The following is a 21,941-nucleotide window of genomic DNA, read 5'->3' on the forward strand; positions in this document are numbered from 1 at the left end:
ATTTTCAGGCCTCAAGAAACATCAGTCAGTGGCTGTCAGTACATGAGGATTGATCAATTTCCAGATATATACCATAGTTTGTGGCCTCTATTACTTTCCGACAGACCAAATAATATATACTGATTTTAGTTATTTTCACTAAAGAAATATAGCAGAATACATCTTGGCCTAAATTTATGAAGAAAGATTGTTTATTTGCAAAATGATATTACGTAAATGAAGAAAAACAATTTTTAAAAAAATATTTTGGTCTTTTTTGTTTATTTTGCAAAAAATAAAAAAAACAGCAGTGATTAAATACCACAGAAAGAAAGCTCTATCTATCTTATTTTTTTTTTATAAAAATGACATATTCAGCCAATGCAAGAGGGGGGGAAAGAGGGGGAGGTGAGAAAGAGAGAGGGGTAATAGAGAGATCCAATGACACCGACATTAGTATTAATCACAGGCAAATTAGGCGGCCGCGAGTCCCCTGTGAGTGCGAGGCCTTAGACGATCGCCTAATTAGAGAGCCGCCTCTGACTGGACAATTGTTATTCAAAGCTCAAAATTGGCAAGGGAAGGGGGTAATTATTCAATATGATGAAAAGTAGATACATTTAAATAGGCTTACAAATACATCCCTTTGAGGACAACCATAATGCTGATGCGGCCTGCCATGAAATTAAGTTTGACACCCTTGACCTACAGCAGGGGTGTCCAAACTTTTTTCCAAGAGGGCCAGTTTTGATAAAGTGAACATGTGTGAGGGCCGACCATTTTGCCTGACATTCTTTGAACCATTAAAATTAAATGCAAATTAAATACCGTATTTGCCGGCGTATAAGACGACTCGGCATATAAGACGACCCCCTAATATGCTGCTAAAAACTGTGGTTTTGTGGTCTACTCACCGTATTAGACGACCCCTTTGTGTGGAAGTAATGGGTTTTAATTAAATGAAGAAGCCGCAGCCCGCCGGGTGCTCTGTACGGCTGTATGTAGTTTGTATGTGCGCGCTCAGCCCATCCCGATGCACTGTGTTGATGACAGAGCATTCTAAGCCTGCTCGGATTGGATAACAACCTCTGCCAATCCGAGCAGGCTACATAATGTAGCCTGCTCGGATTGGCAGAGGTTATTACTCCAATCCAAGCAGGCTTAGCATGCTCTGTCATCAGCATCAGCATCGGGATTGGCTAAGCGGCGCATATACAGAATACATGCAGCCGTACAGAGCACCCGGCAGCTGATATCGATCGAGCAGCTGCTATACCTGGCGTATAAGACGACCCCCGGATTTTGGCTGTGTAATTTCGGTGTAAATGGTCGTCTTATACGCCGGAAAATACGGTATATAAAAAACTTACCAGTGTGTACCGGGCTATAGGCTGTACTGCAAGACTGTCAAGCCCTGTACACACGATCGGATATCTGATGGAATCTAATCTGATGGATTTTTTCATCGGATACCTGATGAAGCTGACTTTCATCAGTCTTGCCTACAAACCATCGATCAAAAATCCGACCGTGTCCAAACGCGGTGACGTAAAACACTACGACGTGCTGAGAAAAATGAAGTTCAATGCTTCCGAGCATGCGTCGCCTTGATTCTGACCATGCGTGGATTTTTGACCGATGGACTTCCACACAGACAATCGTTTTTTTCTATCTGTTCTATCGTTTTTCTAAAACATGTTCTCTGAAAGGTTTGATAAAACTAGATGAAATGCTAGTTGACTATGTGACTTATCTTATTATCCTCTCACTGCAAGGATGACCTCTGCGTGTTCGCAAGTTGATGTGCCCGAGCCCGCTAGGATGCTGACAGCGCGCAGCGCTGCTGCCAATCACAGGCACTGAGATACCGAGAGCCCTACAGCTGTGGACCGGGAAATGACTTAGGGCCAGATCCACAAAAGGGATACGACGGCGTATCCCTGTTTCTATCTTTGGAACTGATCTACAGAATCAGTTTCCAATAGATAGGGAGAAGATCCGACATGTGTAAGGGACTTACACTGTCGGATCTTAGGATGCAGTACCTCGGCCGCCGCTGGGGGCATTTCTCATCGAAATGCCGCTTCGGGTATGCAAATTAGCACTTACGGAGATCCACAAAGCTTTTACGCTTCGTTTTTTCTCCGTAAGTATTAGTTTGCAAATGCAAAATTAGGGCTGTATTTTTTTTTTTACGCCCGTCGCGATTCTCAAAACCCGGCGCAACGTAAAACCGTGCAAAGCACGTCGGGAAAATGACGTCGTGAGCATGCGCAGTACGTCCGGCACAGGAGCGCGCCTAATTTAAATGGGACTCGCCCCATTTGAATAGGAACGCCTTGCGCCGGCCGGATTTAAGTTACACAGCCGAAAATTTCTAGGTAAGTGCTTTGTGGATCGGGCACTTAGGTAGAAATTTTGCGGCAGTGTAACTTAAATGGGAATATTTAAGTTACGGCGGCTGGCTGTGGATCTGGCCCTTAGTGCCTGTTATTGGCGATCCGTGCTGTCAACTTCCCAATGGGCTTTGGAACACGCCCCAGCAACACGCCCCAGCTCATCCTTACAGTGAGAGGCACTCGGATTTGTCAGGGGATAAGAGAATATATATTTATTTTAAAAAAAAATGAGCTCACCCTTACCCTTGGGGGCCACAAAAGTGAATAAAGCTGCTTTTCCCCAAGATGGCACCAAAGGCGAAGAAGGAAGCTGTCCCTGCCAAGACTGAAGCAAAGTCTAAGGCTCTGAAGGCCAAAAAGGCCGTGCTAAAAGGAGTACACAGTCACAAGAAGAAGAAGATCCGAACCACTCCTACATTCCGGAGACCCAAAACCTTGAGGCTGAGGAGGCAACCCAAATACCCAAGGAAAAGTGCCCCCACACGGAACAAGCTTGACCATTATGCCATCATTAAGTTCCCTCTGACCACTGAGTCCGCAATGAAGAAGATTGAGGACAATAACACTCTGGTTTTCATTGTTGATGTCAAAGCAAACAAGCACCAGATTAAACAAGCCGTGAAGAAGTTGTATGACATTGATGTCGCCAAAGTGAACACCCTCATTAGGCCAGACGGTGAGAAGAAGGCGTACGTTCGTCTTGCTCCCGATTATGACGCGCTAGATGTTGCTAACAAGATTGGCATCATCTAAACCGGCTGGCGCGCATGTTCTGTACAGAAATAAATCCTTTAAAAAAAAAGTGAATAAAGCTAATTGCAAGTGGGGGCCGTATAAAATCAGACCGCGGGCTGCAACTGGCCCGAGGGCCGGACTTTGGACATGCCTGACCTACAGTATAAATGTAAATATCCATGTTTTGTTCATTTAGGAATGCATCCAGCTCTTCTCATGGCCCATGATTTCTGCTGCTACCAAGACCTTGGTGCACTTGAAACCACGATTCCTTACTTTTTCTGTGACTCCATATCTAACATGAGTACCATAGCTGCATTAAACCACTCGACAGGGTGTTACCATTGAGAACTAACACAGTGAATATTTGAACAGTATAAACATGATATGGACACTGACAATACGCATAACAAAGTCATTTTCTTGATTTACACTTAAAAAGTCAACAGAGCATGAAATTATCAGCCCCTGATTTTTACTGACAGTTGTAAAAAAAAAATCACAGATTTTTACAAACTGTCAGTAAATTTACTGGTGGTTGGCAACAATGACTTGGAAGTACACCCACACACTGGGAGAATGCAGGTAATGTCCTGGCCAAGACATAAACCAAGGACCCATTAGTCCCATGGTATATTTGTTTGACAGCAGCAAAACACATAATTATTTCTCTAGTCTACCAATAAGACACTGGCAGTATGATTGGTTACGTGTAAAAGAACATGCTATAATTGTCATGTTATCTAAGTCAGACATTTTTACTATGACAGTTTTACTAGGCGATGAAAGTATTTATATGAATAAGTAATGTTTTGTTTTAATAATCCCTAGGACAAGCCAGGAGTAAGCTGTGATGAATCTGGTGAAGACTTCTTATGTAAGGTTGGATACCCCTTTTTAAAGAAGAATGACAAGGTATACATGTATACTTTTGTGCTACCTTGATATATTAGCACTAAATGCAGCTTTAATTAAGTGTACCTAAAAAAACCTTCACAGTTACGAATTATTTACAAAGTGCAAATAGTGCAAATATTTTTACAATTCCTACCTAAAAAAGAAAATAAAACAATACAGTGCACTATAACATATAAAAACGTAAACTATCACAACAACCAATATGTGTTACATTAGTGTCCATGAAGACAAAGGCCCAGATTCACAAACGAGATACGAGGGCGTATCTCCAGATACGCCGTCGTATCTCTGAGTCTGGGAGGTCGTATCTATGCGCCTGATTCTTAGAATCAGTTACGCATAGATTTGTATTAGATCCGACCAGCGAAAGTCTCTTACGCCGTCGGATCATAACTGCATATTTACGCTGGCCGCTAGGGGCGTGTACGCTGATTTACGCGCCGGTATATGTAAATCAGCTAGATACGCAAATTCACAAATGTACGCCCGGCCGAAGCAGTACAGATACGCCATTTACGTTAGGCTTTTCCCGGGGTAAAGTTACCCCTGCTATATGAGGCGTAAATGCGGCGTACCAATGTTAAGTATGGCCGCCGTTCCCGCGACGAAATTTGAAAATTTTACGTTGTTTGCGTAAGTCGTCCGTAAATGTAGCTGGACGTAATTTACGTTCACATCGAAACCAATAGGTCCTTGCGGCGTATTTGGAGCAATGCACACTGGGATATGTCCACGGACGGCGAATGCGCCGTTCGTAAAAAACATCAATCACGTCGGGTCACAAGTTATTTACATAAAACACGCCCCCCTGTTCTACATTTGGATTAGGCGGGCTTACGCCGGCCGATTTACGCTACGCCGCCGCAACTTACGGAGCAAGTGCTTTGAGAATACAGCACTTGCCCGTCTAAGTTGCGGAGGCGTAACGTAAATCAGATATATTACGCCCGCGCAAAGACACGCGGATCTACGAGAATCTGGCCCAAAGTGTTCAACAATTAAAAAACTTGTCAAATTTAATATTTATTCCTATCCATTATGTAAACACTGCTGTGAATCCATCCACACTTTAAGCAACAACGAATCTTTCCTTTTTCTTCCAAAAATGAAACCACCGCTCTGATAGTGTTCACTACATCCCTGATATTCCATAATCTCTCACCAGATTTCATTGACCTTAAGGTTAAAGAGTTTGTAAAGGAAAAAATTAAAAAAATAAACATGTCATACTTACCTTCTCTGTGCAATGGTTTTGCACAGAGCAGCCCAGATCCTCTTCTTCTCTGGTCTCCGCTGGTGCTCTGTGCCCCTCCCCCTTGCTTAGTGCCCCCATAGCAAGCCACTATGTTATGTTTGTAGCACTACCCCCAAAGGAGCTGCTGGTTTAGATTTTTGGGTTTTGCACATTACCTCTAAGTTCGTTGTCCAGGGGAGGAAGTCTGTAGAAACTGCTGTCCACACAAGATGTAAAACCTTCAACTGTAGGCTTTATTTTTGTTGCATAGAACTTGTGATGGAAGGAGAGAGGAAGTAGAGAGAAGGGGAAGGTTCAGGTACGCAGTACAGAATGCACGATAGTATTCAAAGTTCCAATATTCTCCACTCACTCCTGAGTGGGCATTGCTCACCCGGACAGGCCCCTCCCACATGGCCCAGCAGCCAGAATGATGCACGGACAGTAAAGAAACAGTCTCTACCACAGACCGTTTGAGAACACAGAATGGATAGTCAGGAATCCTCTGCCACAGAATTTAAAGTCCCGAACATCCTGCCTTACAACCAAAGAGCCGTTAAGCCAACCCGGCGGACTGTAAGGTGTTGTAGGTTACGGTGCATCCCTTCAATAAGTTACCAGGCCTCTCCCAAAGTACCAGCCTTCTGCTCAGTCCTTTCCGGGACAGGTCCTCCCCTGGCTTCCTTCACTGAGTGGCTTCTTCCTGCAGGACAGACAGCACAGGATCACCTTCAACGCATAGGCCCCAGCCAGGATAACTGGGCCTACTTGACAGGAACACAGCCTCAGACCAACATGGTCCCGAGACTGAAATCGCACACACCCACCTCGTGCCAGGAGGGACCCCGAAAAACAGCGTCTGCCCTTAAGTATCCCCTCCCAGCATGCACATCAGGGTCACCATTCCCACTGTACCACTGCCGAGGAGAGACACCCAATACACCATGGCACACCTGCATTCCAACAAGGGCCTGAAGTGGTAATGCCACCTACAGGCAACAAGGGAAAATACTACCAGGCAGTACCACAGCCAGAACAGAGGCAAAGTTGTGTATAATTCAACAGGTCTGGGTCCAACTATTGGCCCAGACATCCCCTAAATTTGAAATAGCGCCCCCATATTTGGGAGCGGGGCGATACATGTTATTGACAGTAGCAGGAGCCAATGGTTCCTGCTGCTACATCTCAGCCAATTAGAAGCGAGAGACCTGGGAGAGCCTTGGCTCCTATGCACATCGCTGGATAGAGATTGGGCTTAGGTAAATATTAGGGGGGGGCTGAAGGGAGAGCTGCACACTAAAGGTTTTTTACCATCATGCATAGAACGCATAAAGGTAAAAAAAAAATCAGCCTTTACAACCACTGGTCTAGAAGGCTTAATACCAAACTCCTTTTGTACCCATCTTTATAATTCACTCTCAATCTCCCAATTTAACCGAAAAAGAAAAACACCATAAAGACAGAGATATATATCAAGAGATACAGTCCACTGGATGAAATGCATTGGAAGGAAACTTTATGCATGTGGGAAGGTACCCTGCCCACACAACTAAGACGATTAGCATTGTCCTAACGGCCAGTACATAGAAGGTTTCACTGTGCAGACAGCAACGCTCAGCAGTCTCCCCAGTCAGTGGAGAGAAACAATCTCCCACTGCATATACAACCTGTGCAGGCACTGCTCTCCATATTCTGCTTGATGACTGATCAATCTAATATAGCTGTCTCCCCACATTTTTCACCTGGGTATCCACCTAAACTGAACCCACTTGTGTGGGCAGTCTCCTTTCCCATGATGCCTGACCTGTCACCCCAGTGTGAACCAAGCCTTAAGCCTCGTACACACGACCGAGGAACTCGACGGGCGAAACACATCGTTTTCCTCGTCGAGTTCCTTGTTAGGCTGTCAAGGAACTCGACAAGGCAGGTTTCTCCATTCCTGTCGAGGAAATAGAGAACTTGCTCTCTTTTTGGCTCGTCGAGTTTCTCGACAGTTTCCTCGACAAAAATGTACACACGACCGGTTTCCTCGGCAAAAAAATATCTCCCAGCAAGTTTCTTGCTGGTTTTTGCCGAGAAACTCGGTCGTGTGTACGAGGCCTGAGGCCCCTTTCACATGGGGTGGATACATTTTGACGGACCCCGCTTGCTCAGCAGGGATCACTCTGTTGATTCCCGCTGAGCACGTGGATGACAGGTCCGTCTCTGCTCACTGTGCAGAGATGGACCAGTCAACCTCCCGCTCTCCTCTATGGGGAAATCGGATTAAAACTGACCGACTGTCCAATCTCTTCCGATCCGCTAGACGGATGCAAAATAGGACAACCATCCGCCTGGATTTGGCAGACAGGATCGGACTGGATAGCGGCAGATGTCAGTGGACATGTCATTGTGGACATCTGCTGCTTCATAGGAGTGAATAGATGGTCCGATCAGGTCCACCTGAAAAAAAGGGACAGACGGACTTGATCGGACAGCCTGTATGAAAGGGGACTTACTGTTGGCTGACTTCCAGAAGTAAGGAGCCAGTCAACAGTAGGTGGATTCAAACATGTTTGGGACGAACATAGATCTATGTTCATAGATCTATATTTAGGAAAACTTAGATAAAACCTTAATATATATATATATATATATATATATATATATTTTTTTTTTTTTTAATGCTGCAAACTCGATGGACCTCATGGTCTCTTTTCTGCATCAATGTTCTATGTCTCTATGTCCATAAGTGTGACTGACATATAACGATTTCTGCAACTCAAAATATTGCATCTTTCTTGGGGGGGGGGGGGGTTGGGACAAAGTAATAGGTTTAAGATGTAAGCATCAAATCTGGTCAAAAGCTTCCTCCCCATGTCCCACCCACAAGGTCAGTTTTAAACACATCAACATTAAAGTGCACTTCTGCCCAGACTATGGACATTTAATCATTTACATAGTCTTCACAAGCCATTAAAAAAAAAATAATAATAATAATTTAAAACAAGCTTCCAATGACCTTTCAAGTTGCTTGTACTGTGAAGTAATTAGTTCTCAAAGAACCTCAGAGATCACAACAAAGACACTAAAGTCAGGTTTGAGCCCGGCATGTGAACCAGCAGATTTTACTAATGAAGAAAAAAACAGCAGGTTGGGGGGGGGGGGGGGGGTTGCTTTTCGGTCAAAGGAGTGTATGCCTGCTTAAAGCCTGGTATGTTTATTGTGTCCAGAGTAGAGCTTTAACATTTCAGTGCCTCTGTTGTGAACTTTGAAGATTAATTTTTCCACGACGCATACAGCTACAAAGTTGAATGAGGACTTGTTTTGAAATGCTTTTTTTTGTTCAGAATAAGTAATGTGTGTGTTTTTCAAGTTTTGTATGTAACAGTATTAATGTTGTTTTTCATAGTTATTTGCTTGTTTCTTTTAGATAACTTTCACAGTAACATTCCAGTTCAATGTGTCGCACCTCCTGGATAGAGTTTCAATATTTATTAATGCAACAAGGTAAAACACCATGCCAACTGATTTTGTTTAATTGACTGAATGATTTATTGGTTGCATGATTATCAATTTGACAAAGTCCAGGGCTCATTCATACTTCGTGTGGCGACTGGGAGCTTTCCACACTGGATAAATGGCAGTTACTGCAGGGGCACCTAACTGGTCACTGGTCCTCAAAAAGTGTCAGTTAGGTGTCCAGTTTGTCCGCCACAGTGTCGTAGTCCCGCTAAAAGTTGATAATTGCCGCCATTACTAGTAAAAAAAAATAAAGGAAGAAAAAAATAAAGAAAAGTATCCTATAGTTTGTAGCAATATAACTTTTGCGCAAAACAATCAATATACGCTTATTGGGATTTTTTTTACCACAAATATGTAGCAAAATACATACTGTATTGGCCTAAATTGATGAATACATTTGATTTTTTTCACAACTTTTTATCTGATATTTTTTTATGGCAGAAAGTAAAATATATATATATTTTTTTTTTCAAAATTGTCAGTATTTATTTCTTTATGGCACAAAAAAATTAAACTGCAGATGTGATAAAATACCACCAAAAGAAAGCTCCATTTGTGGGAAAAAAATGGCCTGGTCAACCTTCCGGAGCTGAAGTAGTTAAAAACAATTGTTAACAAAAAGCTTTTCATTCTCACATTTTTTCCAAAGCTGCTTTAAATTCTGGATGATTTCATTAAGTTATTGTTTCTGATTATGGAAACGAAATAGTATATCATTACACCATAGGCGTAAAAAAATTGTAAAAAATTAAATAAAATTGTAAAATATAATTTTACACATTTTTTGGCGCAGATTCCCCCTGTTTGGGCCCCTGATATTTCATCAAAGCCCCCGTAAAGGGCTCCTAAAAAAATGTAAAAAAAATAAAATAAAATAAAATTGTAAAATATAATTAAAAAAAAACATGTGTGGCGCAGTTTCCCCCTGTTTGGACCCATGATATTTCACCAAAGCCCCCCTAATGGGCTCCTAAAAGAAATTGTAAAAAAAAAAAAAATTAAATAAAATTGTAAAATATAATAAAAAATTAAATATTAAAAATAAAAACTACAGTACTGATCCACTCCTCTACTGACACCAAACTCTGCCCTACTGACACTGTTTTTATATATATATATATATATATATATATATATATATATATATATATATATATATATATATATATATATATATATATACAGTATATGTGTGTATATATATATATATATATATATATATATATATATATATATACACACATGCACACCTATGCATTACACACATTGACTATAGTACTGTGTGCTTCCAATACAAACCAGTCAATACACAGGGCCATTCAATCCAAATTGGTTTTGCCTTTTTCTAAATCAAACTTTTATAGCTTCTTGGCAGAGACATGTAAAAAAAAAAATGTATGTCCATTACATAATATTAGTAACCTGTGTTTTGTTGAATACTTTGATAAACCAACATCACTGAGGTTGATCTATTTCAATTCACTTTAATATAGGTTATCTTCTGATTAGTTCTGATTATGTACTAAAGGTTTTTAAACTTTGCACTTAGCCATTAGCTCTTTGCACTGGTAATTGAATAAGGATATTTATATAATATAATCACATAGGAACTATTGCTGCAATGGACATGTGGTTGGCGCCATAGAGAGTTTTTTCTGGTATTCTGCACCCCAAAAAAAAGAAAAAAAATTGAAGACTATAAAATTAAGGATATAATAATAAGTAAAGTAAAGCAAAAGTAATATGTTGATTTTATCATTTTCCAGTGACAGTGATGAGAAGAACAATACCTTACATGACAACAGAAGAGACCTTTCTTTTTCAGTGAGATATGAATCCGGACTGACCTTTACTGGGTATATATTACCTATTTCTATCCCTGTTATTTCTAAATGTTCTACAATAATAGTTATGTGTACTGTATTTTAGATGTTATTAATTGGTTATTCTTTGCATTTCCAAAGTTCTGCAAAAGAAATCAGTGTTATTATTGCTGCCAATGACTCCATACCTGCTCAGATTAACTCAACTGATTTCATCGGGCCTGAAGTCAATCTGAATTATTTGGTAAGTCCTTGATATACAGTATTTGCATGCATTAAGCACATGTGCTGACAGCTTAACCTCCCTGGCGGTATGATTCTTTCAGAAAAAAGGTGCTGAAAGCGGTACCATTATTTGCAAGGAAATTTGGCGTTTTATATTGTAGGCCTGTAATTCTTAGGAATAACTCACTTAAGTCTGACCAAACAAGAGTCTAGTAGACATCCCGGGTATGAAATGTTTTTAAAAACACAATTATACATTATAATATAATAAATAATTATAAATAATTATAACAAATAATAATATAATTATAATAAAAAATATTCAATAATGTAATCAACTCAAAATCACTGAAATTTGCTCAGTTGCAGAATTGTCGCTGTCATTATTTTTATTTTTTTATGACGAATTTCCGCACAAATCGCTATCGCACAATTCTGCAAGTGATCATAATTTATTATCGCTGTTTTCTAGCTGATCTAAAACCATTTTTGACATAAAGGGACACTTTTGGTTGCTATGGACAATCTACAGTTTGCAGGCAGAAAGAACAGTTTTTATTATACAAAAAGGGACAAGGGACAAGGGGGGGGGGTGTATTTTTTACATACAGTACTGTAATCTATAAGATTACAGTATACTGTATGTAATGTGTTTGTTTAAAGCGGAGGTTCACCCTCAAAATGAACTTTCCAGCATCCTTAAAGCGGAAGTAAACCCATCAATTTAACAGTTTGAAAAAGCAGTTACATTCCTGGCATGCCGGGAATGCTAACTGTCACATTGGTTGTGCTCTCAACCAAACTGTCAAACCATCCAATGGCTGGTGTCATAACTGATCACATGTGCAGCATCATGGCAGTTGAAGATTAAACAGAGGCCAAGACGCACCTTAGCAGCCGTCAATCAACTCCTCTTCGCTTAGAAACGCCCATTCCCCGCAGGATTCCCCGCTTGGAGCCGGAAAACAAGATCTCATATAACGATAAGTACAAGTAAAAAAAAAAAAAACACAGCATACTGCAGATGTTAGCAGTATGCTACAACTAATGTCAAAAAGTGAATTTTTGGGTGAACCTCCGCTTTAAGTTTTTGAATTTGGCGCCGTTCTCCGCTCCCGTGCGTCGTAACGTCGCAGGGAACGGAGATCAGCGGCACACAGAGGCACTGTGTGAATCAAGCGAGGTCCCGCTCGCTCACACAGAGCAGTGGCATCGCTGGATCCAGGGGCAAGGTAAGTAAACCCTGCCTATGGCTGCAGCGAGGCGAGCCCGAGTCTGACTCGGGGTTACCGATCGCAGCACAAAAATGTAACCCCGAGTCAGACTCGGGAATACCGACAGGGGGGTTAAAAGGGAACAAAACAAAGGTAGAAAACAATAGAACTGATTTACTAAAAAGAAACGTACAACAGGATGGAGGAATTGAACATAATTGGTTTACTTGCAGATTTAGACGTACACACCCAGCGATCATAAACTCTTTAGAGGCCAATTTCCATCTATGCATTGCGGGACATGCATTGACTCACTGCTGTGCCATTCATTTTGAATAGCATCCCAACGCACAAGCAATGCACTGTAAAAAAATTGTGAGGTCCAATTTAGATGTTTGGTGTATTGGAAGGCCATTGATTTCAATGGGCTGACTTGATGCAATGCACGTTAATGAGTAACATAACGCACAGTAATGCACTTGCATTAATACACTACTGGGGAACTGGAGAAAGTGCAGAGAAGGGCAACCAAACTGATAAGAGGCATGGAGGAGCTCAGCCACGAGGAAAGATTAGAGGAGCTGAATGTATTCTCTCTTGAAACTTATGAGTATTTAATATATTCAATATTTTGATATCTGCATTATTAATGGCATGCAAAAACAGTTTATCTTGCTATTTGTAGTTAGCAGAATTAACATATTTTAGTTCTAGCAGTATGGCAAGCCTGTTCTTCTCTCCTCACTGACTTGGGTCTTTAATATGTCCAATAAGGATAGGAACTCCAATATCATCAGACACTAGAATAAAGAGAAAAGGTCTTCGCACAGCAAAAACTGTGACAGTGCGAGCAATGGATATAGTAGAGGCAGCCACAGCCTTCACTCCTTCTTCTTTGATTTGCAGAAGTGCATGATGGGCGACATTGCTTACAGCAAGGTCTGTGCTATTTGATAAAGCACATAGATCTGGATGCTCGAATAGATCATAGAGACCAAGTGAACTTAAAGCTTCATTCAATTCAACGTTGGTATCAATATTGATCTGAGGAAGAGACACAGATGCTGCTCGAATGGGCGCCTCCTCAAGCTGTTTAATGAGCATATTCACAATTTCTTGACTTAGACGTTTCTCCATAGTTTTTAGAGCATCTTCTGCATGTCCCAGAGGCAAGAGAATGAGAAGGCTAAAATTGCCTGACAAACGGAATCGAGCAACCTGGGCTTTCAAATATGTATCCTTAAAGATCTGCAGAGGATATTTATGGGCATTCATTGTAGGAACTTTAACTGAAACTGAAGATGAGCGGTGAAAGTTTTCATTGTTTGTAAGGCTTGGATCAAAGTGGGATAACCATTTTCCTTGGTAATGGATAACATTCACCAAAATCAGTTGCAAGTCTGGAGGAAGCTCTTGCAGTAATGTTGGGATGAGCCCGTTTGTTCTTTGCGAGACCCAAGAATTGATCTTTTCCAGGCTTTTTGTTTTATCTTTGAATAATGGTACGCTTTTTGACCCATAAAACTTTGAAGACTGATCTATGAATTCCTTATTTATATGGAGTTCTTTATTGTAGAAAATTTCTGATGCTCTTAGAAATGGTCCATGAGTGGTCAAATTCTGCATTGCCTCAGGTATGCAATGGACATCTTTTACTCCCTTGTATAATGCCTTCAGTATGTCATCCTTTGTTTTTCCATTAGCTCCTAGCATTAGATGTGACAATGCCAAAGCAACACTAATAGGAGATATTACAAGATTTGGCCTGGAATCCAGTGGTGATAGCTTTTGGAATAGGTCCAGTGTAAAAGTCATCATATCTTTTGCAACCTCATGAAGTGTATCATCAAACTGCTTCCCTGAGCATACTGGCCAAGATGTCTTCTTCACCTGAGGCAAATCATGTTCAGTAACAGCCTTGTTTTTTGTAAACTGTTCATGACATACTGCACTTTCTCCTTGCTTGATCACCTTCATGCTCTCTTCTTCATAACCAGAATGTTTGGTCATAGGGTATGCAGTCCCCTTTGCAATTTGAGGTTCTTGATCCATTAAGATCTTATCTGTTGCTTCTGTTTGTTTGTATATATTTGAAGACTGTTCCACAGTATCTGTTTCCTCTTGCTGCATTCCCAAAGTCTGATTGTCTTCTGGTGACTTGGTATTTTTTATCCTTGGAGGAACTGTATTTTAACTTTTTGAGTGTGCATCTGAATTATCATCAGTTTGGTCCTCCTGTTTATTTACAACAGGTGAACTTGTAGTTGTTGATATAGACAGAGAGGGATCAGAATTGGGACCCTTTGTTGCATGTTGTGCATTGCTCTTTGGGTTGTCATCAAATGAGAGATGTGAATTTGTTGTACATATTGTAATTACAAGAAGAAAAACAATACCTATAAACATCATACCTGAGGGCCCCGGGACCAGTAGGGGCCCCATGAGAGTCTCCTGGGCTGGTATCTATATTGGGTCTCCCATCCTGTGTTTGTGTATTCTCTCTTGAGAAGAGGAAATTAAGGGGGGATATGATCAACATGTACAAATATATAAGGAGTCCAAATAGTGAACTTGGTGTTGAGTTATTCACTTTACGGTCAACACAAAAGACAAGGGGGAACTCTTTACATCTAGAGGAAAAGAGATTTCACCTCAAAATACGGAAAGGTTTCTTCAAAGTAAGAGCTGTGAAAATGTGGAACAGACTCCCTCCAGAGGTGGTTCTGGCCAGTTCAATAGATTGTTTTAAGAAAGACCTAGATTCATTAAATATACATAATATAACTGGGTACTAACATTTATAGGTAAAGTTGATCCAGGAAAATCCAATTGCCTCTCAGGAAATAGAAAATATTTTTTTCCCCTGCTGTAGAAAATTGGATCATGCTTTGCTGGGGGTTTTCACCTTCCTCTGGATCACCTGTGGGTATAGGATTGTGTATATGGGATTGTGTGATTTTTTTATTTATTTTTTATTTATTTTTATGGTTGAACTGGATGGACTTGTGTCTTTTTTCAATCTGACTAACTATGTAACTACAAATGGGCCCTTATTAATCTACTGATCTGGGAAAGACTAGAACCCCAGCCAGTTTAATTGCCATTTGTGTTCCTGTTGCAGATTTCCCCTCACTTCCTGTCTGGTGGAACCATGACAATAGGTGAGGAGGCTCCTGTCTACAGAGCCCTGCATACAAATAAAAATATTTCTGAATTTTCCTAGCTATTTTAATTACTGCAAGTAAAGTTATGTTTAAATATCATGTTTTTTTATTTCAGATTAAGAAGGATGACTACATTCCTATGCCAAGGGTTACATTTCATCTTTCATTCCCGTATACAACTCCAGATGGCAACATTCTCCTTTATGTGACCAATATGTCATTTTCTGATGTACGTTCACTTTCATTACTGTTAATTCTGCTTGGAATACCATAGCCATGCATGCTTCTTGAATCCAATAAGAGATAAAGATGATATTTTTTTTATAAGTTTTAAATGATTAGTTATAATATTCATCTGTTCAGATCACAATAGAAGCAGTGTAAATGGAATATTAAAGTGGATGTAAACCCAAATTTCTTTTTTTTTGCTGTCACAATGTAGAGTATAAGATTTCCTATCATCTGTGCCCAGTCTTGCCACATAGAGTTAATCCAGCTCTGAGCAATCCTCTCTTCAGTGAAATAAAATAGACTTAGGCCCCGTACACACGATAGAATCTATCCGCAGATAAATCCCAGCAAATGGGTTTCTGCGGATAGATCCTATGGTGTGTACACGCCAGCGGATCTGTTTCCGCGGAGAAATCTCCTCTGGGATGGATTCCAGCAGATCGAATATTTGTTGTGCTGCACAACATATCCATCTGCTGGAATCCATTCCAACGGATGGATCCGCTCGTCTGTACAGACTTACCGGATCCATTCGTCCAAAGGGATTCCCCGCACGCGTCGTAATGATTTGACGCATGCGTGGAATTCCTTATATGACAGCGTCGCGCCCGTCGCCGCGTCATAATCGCGGCGACGGCGCGACACGTCATCGGCAGAGGATTTCCGCGCGGATTTCAATGGGATGGTGTGTACACTCCATCCCATCGAAATCAGCGGATTTCTTTGAAAGGATTTATCCGTGGAAACGGTCCGCTGGACCGTATCTGCGGATAAATCCTCTCGTGTGTATGGGGCCTTACAGAGAAAAACCTTAGTCCGTTCCGCCCCCTTGCTGTGAGTGACAGGTTATTTACAGATCTCATGCACTAGCTTATTTTTTAATTCCCACCCCCACTCCTTTTCTGAAGTCATGTGGTTACTTTTCTGGATTTTGACTGGATGTTAGTGATCATAGCAGAATTCAGTGTAAGGGGAGTGTAGAGGTGGGCGGGGAGTCTACTGACATCACGACTCCACCCACCGAGCTCCAGACAACAGACCCACCCACAGAATCTGCAGTTTTTCAGGTCTCATAACAGACAGAGGGGAGACATTTGACAGGTGAGGATACATGCAGGAGGTATGTATATCCTTCTAGATCAGATCTATGGTAGTAGATTAGAAAGGATGAGAGTGGGTTTACATCCACTTTAAGTTTACAAGCTGATCATAGGATGTGTTATATGTCATTTTTAATTACTTATTTTTTACTGCAAAAAAACTTTTTTTACAGGTACATTGATTCATCATCCTTTGTTTAACCCCTTCCATACAGGGCATTTTCACCCCCTTCCTGCCCAGACCAATTTTTAGTTTTCAGCGCTGTTGCACTTTGAATGACAATTGCGTGGTCATGCAACACTGTACCCAAACTAAATCTTTATGTTTTTTTCCCCCCACAAATAGAGCTTTCGTTTGGTGGTATTTGATCATCTCTGCGGTTTTTAGTTTTTGCGCTATAAACAAAAGAAGAGCGACAATTTAAAAAAAAAACACAATATTTTTTACTTTTTTATTTAATAAATATCACAATTTTTTTTTAAAAACATTTTTTTCCCTCAATTTAGGCCAATACGTATTCTTCTACATATTTTTGGTAAAAAAAAAATCGCAATAATCGTATATTGATTGGTTTGCGCAAAAGTTATAGCGTTTACAAAATAGGTGATAGATTTATGGCATTTTTATTTTGTTCATTTTTTACTAGTATTGGCGACAATTTGCGATTTTGCGATTTTTTACTGTGACCGAGACATTGCGGCAGACACATCGGACACTTTTGACACGTTTTTGGAACCATTCGCATTTATACAGCGATTAATGCTATAAATATGCATTGATTACTGTGTAAATGTGACTGGCAGGGAAGGGGTTAACCACTAGGGGGCGTTGAAGGGGTTAATATGTTCCCTAAGACGTGTTCTAACTGTAGGGGGGAGGGGACTCTTAAGGGGAGGAGACCGATGTGTGTTCCTCTGTACTGGGAACACACCTCCGCTGGGAACACACCTCCGCTGACAGGAGGTGGATCTGTGTGTTTACACACACAGATCTACACTCCTGCCGTAATTACAGACAATCGCGGGCACCCGGCGGCAATCGTGGCCGCCGGGCACCCGCGCCAGGTCACGAGCGCTGCCGCGGGCGCCCTAGATCTCCAGGAAACACAGGACGTCATATGACGTCCACCCGAATCGGGGTTCCTGCCGATTCGGGGTTTCACAATGACGCGGTATGGAAGTGGTTAAATAGTACACTGCACCTTTTAATGATAGTATGTATCTGCTTTTTAGCAGATTGTATTAATTCCCCAGTTAAAGCATATCTAAATCCAGGAAGAAAAGTGTAATATATTGCATCTGATCAGTCTCTATATGTGGTGGCTGCATTTGTTTTAGTTTTTCAGGCATTTTTTTTTTTACATCAGATAATTTTGTTTTAAAGTTTTTTTGACAAAAATAAAATACAAACCCTTCAAATAGAACAAAAGTAAAAGCCTGATTTATGGTGCAAGAAAATTCAGTTATTTCCCAGACAAATTATACACACACGTAGTAGTTTGAGAAATAGACACATTTAGACTTGTACAATATAGTAACTCTTTTGTCTATGGATTTGTGTTTGACTCATACATTTGTTCCTATATGTACCTATTACCATTTCTCCTGCTGTAGCAAATTGGATCATGCTCTGCTGGGTATATCCTTTTGCCTTCCTCTGGATCAACTGTGGGTATAAAATTGGGTATATGGGATTGTACGATATTTTTTTTTTTATGGTTAAACTAGATGGACATGTGTCTTTTTTCAACCTGACTAACTGTGTAACTTGGTATAGGAGGATACGTTATATTGGTGTAACTAGGTGCTTGGCTAGAGAGAGAAGAGGCAAGTTAGGACACTGTGCTGCAATTGTTCTCTGTCCCTCCGGGATCATCAGCCTGAATGAATTAACATCATTGCACCTCCACTCAGCAGGGGGAGCTGGTGAGCAGAAGAACTCAGAATAATGGGAGATGCAGTTCAGGGTGGGAACCAAGCTGTGGAAATCAATGGATGGTCAGACCATAATTCTCAAAAAAAGGGGCCTGATGGGAGGAGGGGAGAGCTGCATTTTCCCAGGCAAAAGACAAGGCCCTCTCTCTTTGCTGTGGAGAGATTGAAGAGTGTGCACCTTAGCTATAGTGTGCACACCTACTATATCCTGTGTCTGGAGTGCTAAGGGCCGGAGTGCTGAGGATAAGATTTCTGATGATCAGTGTGCTGTGACCAATGTGCCCAAGTACAGATGCAGGTCAATCTCTGGACAGTGGAACTAAAACGTCTGTATTGTTGGGATTTGTGAGAGGACACTATTGCACTTTACTGGAACTGTACTGTTGTGCACCACTATAAAGACTGGGCCCCAACCCTAGCTGGCTTAAGAATTAGGGCAAAGGACTGTCTCTTCAGATATCTGCTCTATAAGGACTTCACTTGCTGTCTATAGAAAGGGTAATTCTGCAGTGAGGTCTGAAGTCTGGGTTTTAACATTCATATACAGTGAACGCTAGCAGGAAAGTATACTGATCGCAGAAAAGTTACTACAGCACTTATTGTTATCTGGGTCATTTTTTTAATGCTGACTTGCAGATTTTCAGGTATAGATTAATCATTCTAAACATATAGGTTCTTAAAGCGGAGCTCCACCAAGAAAAAATTAATAAAAATTGTTTTTTTTTTTATTATTTATTATACATACCTGAAGTGCCTGTTGCTAGGCAGATCGTCCTAATCTGCCACTTCCTGATCCGCGGAATGGGGGAGTGGTGTCTTCTGGGACCTTGTGTGTGTCCCAGGAGATATCACCCATTCACGCGTGCGCAGTAGGGAATCGGGCGGTGAAGCTGCAAGGCTTCACTTCCTGATTCCCTCACTGGGGATGGCGGCGGACCTCCGCTTTAATCCAAACTGCTACAATATAGAAACTCTTTTGTCTATGGATTTGTGTTTGACTCATACATTTTTTCCTATATGTACATATTACCATCCACTTTGATCCATTACAATACAGTGAATTTTTTTATTCCTTACCAGTCTAGTTTTTACTTCCTGATGTGGAACTGTAGTGTGTGCAGGATATTTATATTTGTGCTAGTAACAGTAGTGCAATATCCTCTCTGCTTAACCTGGTGTGTCAGAGGGGCTGAGGTTGTTCACCTTCACATGGTTTACATGCAATCATAATGCCCCAAGAGTGTGTGCAGTTCCCACTAAAAACTAAAGTATATAAGAGAAACAATATCAAAACTGTGAGGTACCAGTGGGATACTCAACCAGCAAATAAATCTGAATGCAAAGATTAAATACACTTTTAACACCTAGAGGAGAATTTACTGACTGGCAGAAGATGCAGCAGCTGAGCATTACAACCAATCAGCTTTTAGCTTTTATTTTGAAAGCTTAAAGTGGTGCAAACCCCCCTGAAACATTTTTACATATAGGTAAGCCTATAATAAGGCTTACCTATTTGTACTGAAAATATCTCTTAAACGTGCGCTGTTTAGGAGATATTTATCTTGTAGTGTGCCAATGATGTAATTGGTGCATGCGCAGTGAAGAATCGGCCATCCGAGCCGTTTCTGCCCCAGGGTGTGCCGTGACTGGCGGCTGCCGCGCACATACGTGCGGAAGTGACATCACGTGGCTCCGGTCAGTCACAGACCTGGAGTCCACGTCTCCAGAAGGAAGAGGGCAAAGATGGATGCTTTCCACCAGCGGGGACATCACAGGCTTTGTTTACAGGTAAGTGCCACATAATGGGCTAGTATGCATACTGCCTCATTATGCTTTTACTTTGCAGGGGAATAAAGAGGAAGTAAAACCCATCAGGGTTTACTTCCTCCTTAACTGAGTATGTTGAAGTTAGAAGCTGATTATTTACTGCAGTATCTCTCAACCTTTTTTCAGTCAAGGCACACTTTAGAAATTATGGACAGTCTTGAGACATCCCATTTTAAAATGGTACTGACTAGTATTCCAATATTTCTCTTCTCCCTCAGTCTTTCTCCATCACTCAGATAATTTGCAATGCAATTTGCCTGTGGTTTTGTGTAACTAAAAGGCAGCTTTATCCACACACCAACTTGTATACAATTTTGGGGCCATTTTTTGTCATTTCCTCCTGGCACACCTGAAGAAACCTCAAGGCACCCCAGGGTGCCTGGGTACCCTGGTTGAAAAAGGTTGGGTTACTAATATACAAGCCCGTCGGAACAGGACAGGCAAAACAAGCAACTGCTTGGGGCCCCGAGCTGGCCTGGGGCCCCAGCAGAGCGCCGCCGCCACCGTGCCGGCGCTTCCTATAAATGCTGCAGCCTGTAGCGTGGCCGAGCTCCTTTCCTAATTCCTCCTGCAGTCCGGCCGGGTACTGTAACCGCGTGGTACAGGAGATTCAGTTTCCTGTTCCCGGCCGGACTTATAGGAAGTGCACACACTCAGTGCTCACTTCCTTTCAGTCCGGCCAGGAACAGCAAACTGCATCTTCTGCAGCGCGGTATGCGGTAAGGGGGGGGGAGAACATGGGGGGAGCCGGGGAGGCAGTCAGAAGAAGTACTAGCTGACGTTCGGCAGCAGCAGCTGTATGCGGCGGTATGCGGTAGGGTGGGGGGCAGCAGCTGTATGCGGTAGGGAGGGGAGGGAAGGGAGGATGTCAGAAGAAGTACTAGCTGACCCCCGCTGGTATTCTTCAGAAAGACTACTGTGTTAAAAACGGGAGGGACAGTAATAGTGAAGACTAGTAGACTAGCCAGCGAGATCATTGTAGTGAGTGTTTACAAGTTGAACCTCTAGACTGATGATTGCAAGCAGCTTCTTTGCAGTGCTTTAGGAGCGGTGAATAAAGAAGATATAATGCCCTCCCAATAACACACCAATTTTGGGCATCCTTGATTAGTTCTGCATCTGGAACAGCAAGGGTTTTGTCTTATGCCGCGTACAGACGGTCATTTTTTGTGATGAAATAAAATTACATTTTTAAAAATGTCATTTAAAATGATCGTGTGTGGGCAAAATGTCATTTTATGTCTTCTGAAAAATGACAAAAAAAAAATTCGAACATGCTCAAATTTTTTATGTCATTTTTTAAAATGTCATTTTTTGTGTCATAAAAAATGATCGTGTGTGGGCAAAAATGATGTTTTAAACCCAGAAGCAAGTTTTGAGACGGGAGGTAAAACTACCGTTCATAATGGAGTAAGCACATTCATCACGCTGTAACAGACAAAAAAGCACGAAACGTCTTTTACTAACAAGTAACCAGCTAAAAGCAGCCTCAAGGCGAATAGAACTTCCCCTTTAGAGTGCCGTCACTTTGTTCATCATTTTTCAAAACGATGGTGTGTATGCTACATCGTTTTTGAAAATGAAGTTTCAAAAATGTCGTTTTTTTTCATCACTTCAAACTTCATTTTTTTTCCATCGCAAAAAATGACCGTC

General features: G+C 41.3%; 2 protein-coding genes across 2 annotated transcripts in view; both read left to right on the plus strand.

The window, feature by feature from the left end:
• ITGA1 (integrin subunit alpha 1) overlaps nucleotides 1-21,941 on the plus strand; it is a 209,916-nt gene that overhangs the window by 174,226 nt on the left and 13,749 nt on the right. The window contains exons 21-25 of the mRNA XM_040339304.1: nucleotides 3,945-4,028; nucleotides 8,678-8,754; nucleotides 10,536-10,625; nucleotides 10,734-10,836; nucleotides 15,311-15,424. Of these exons, the coding sequence (XP_040195238.1) occupies nucleotides 3,945-4,028; nucleotides 8,678-8,754; nucleotides 10,536-10,625; nucleotides 10,734-10,836; nucleotides 15,311-15,424 (468 nt within the window). The remainder of the gene's footprint in view (nucleotides 1-3,944; nucleotides 4,029-8,677; nucleotides 8,755-10,535; nucleotides 10,626-10,733; nucleotides 10,837-15,310; nucleotides 15,425-21,941) is intronic.
• On the plus strand, nucleotides 2,655-3,176 carry LOC120928198 (60S ribosomal protein L23a). The gene has a single exon (XM_040339310.1). The coding sequence runs from the start codon at nucleotides 2,664-2,666 to the stop codon at nucleotides 3,129-3,131; it is 468 nt and encodes a 155-aa protein (XP_040195244.1). The 5' UTR covers nucleotides 2,655-2,663; the 3' UTR covers nucleotides 3,132-3,176.

This window comes from Rana temporaria, chromosome 1 (genome assembly GCF_905171775.1).
Source record: "Rana temporaria chromosome 1, aRanTem1.1, whole genome shotgun sequence".
Lineage (NCBI taxonomy): Eukaryota > Metazoa > Chordata > Amphibia > Anura > Ranidae > Rana > Rana temporaria.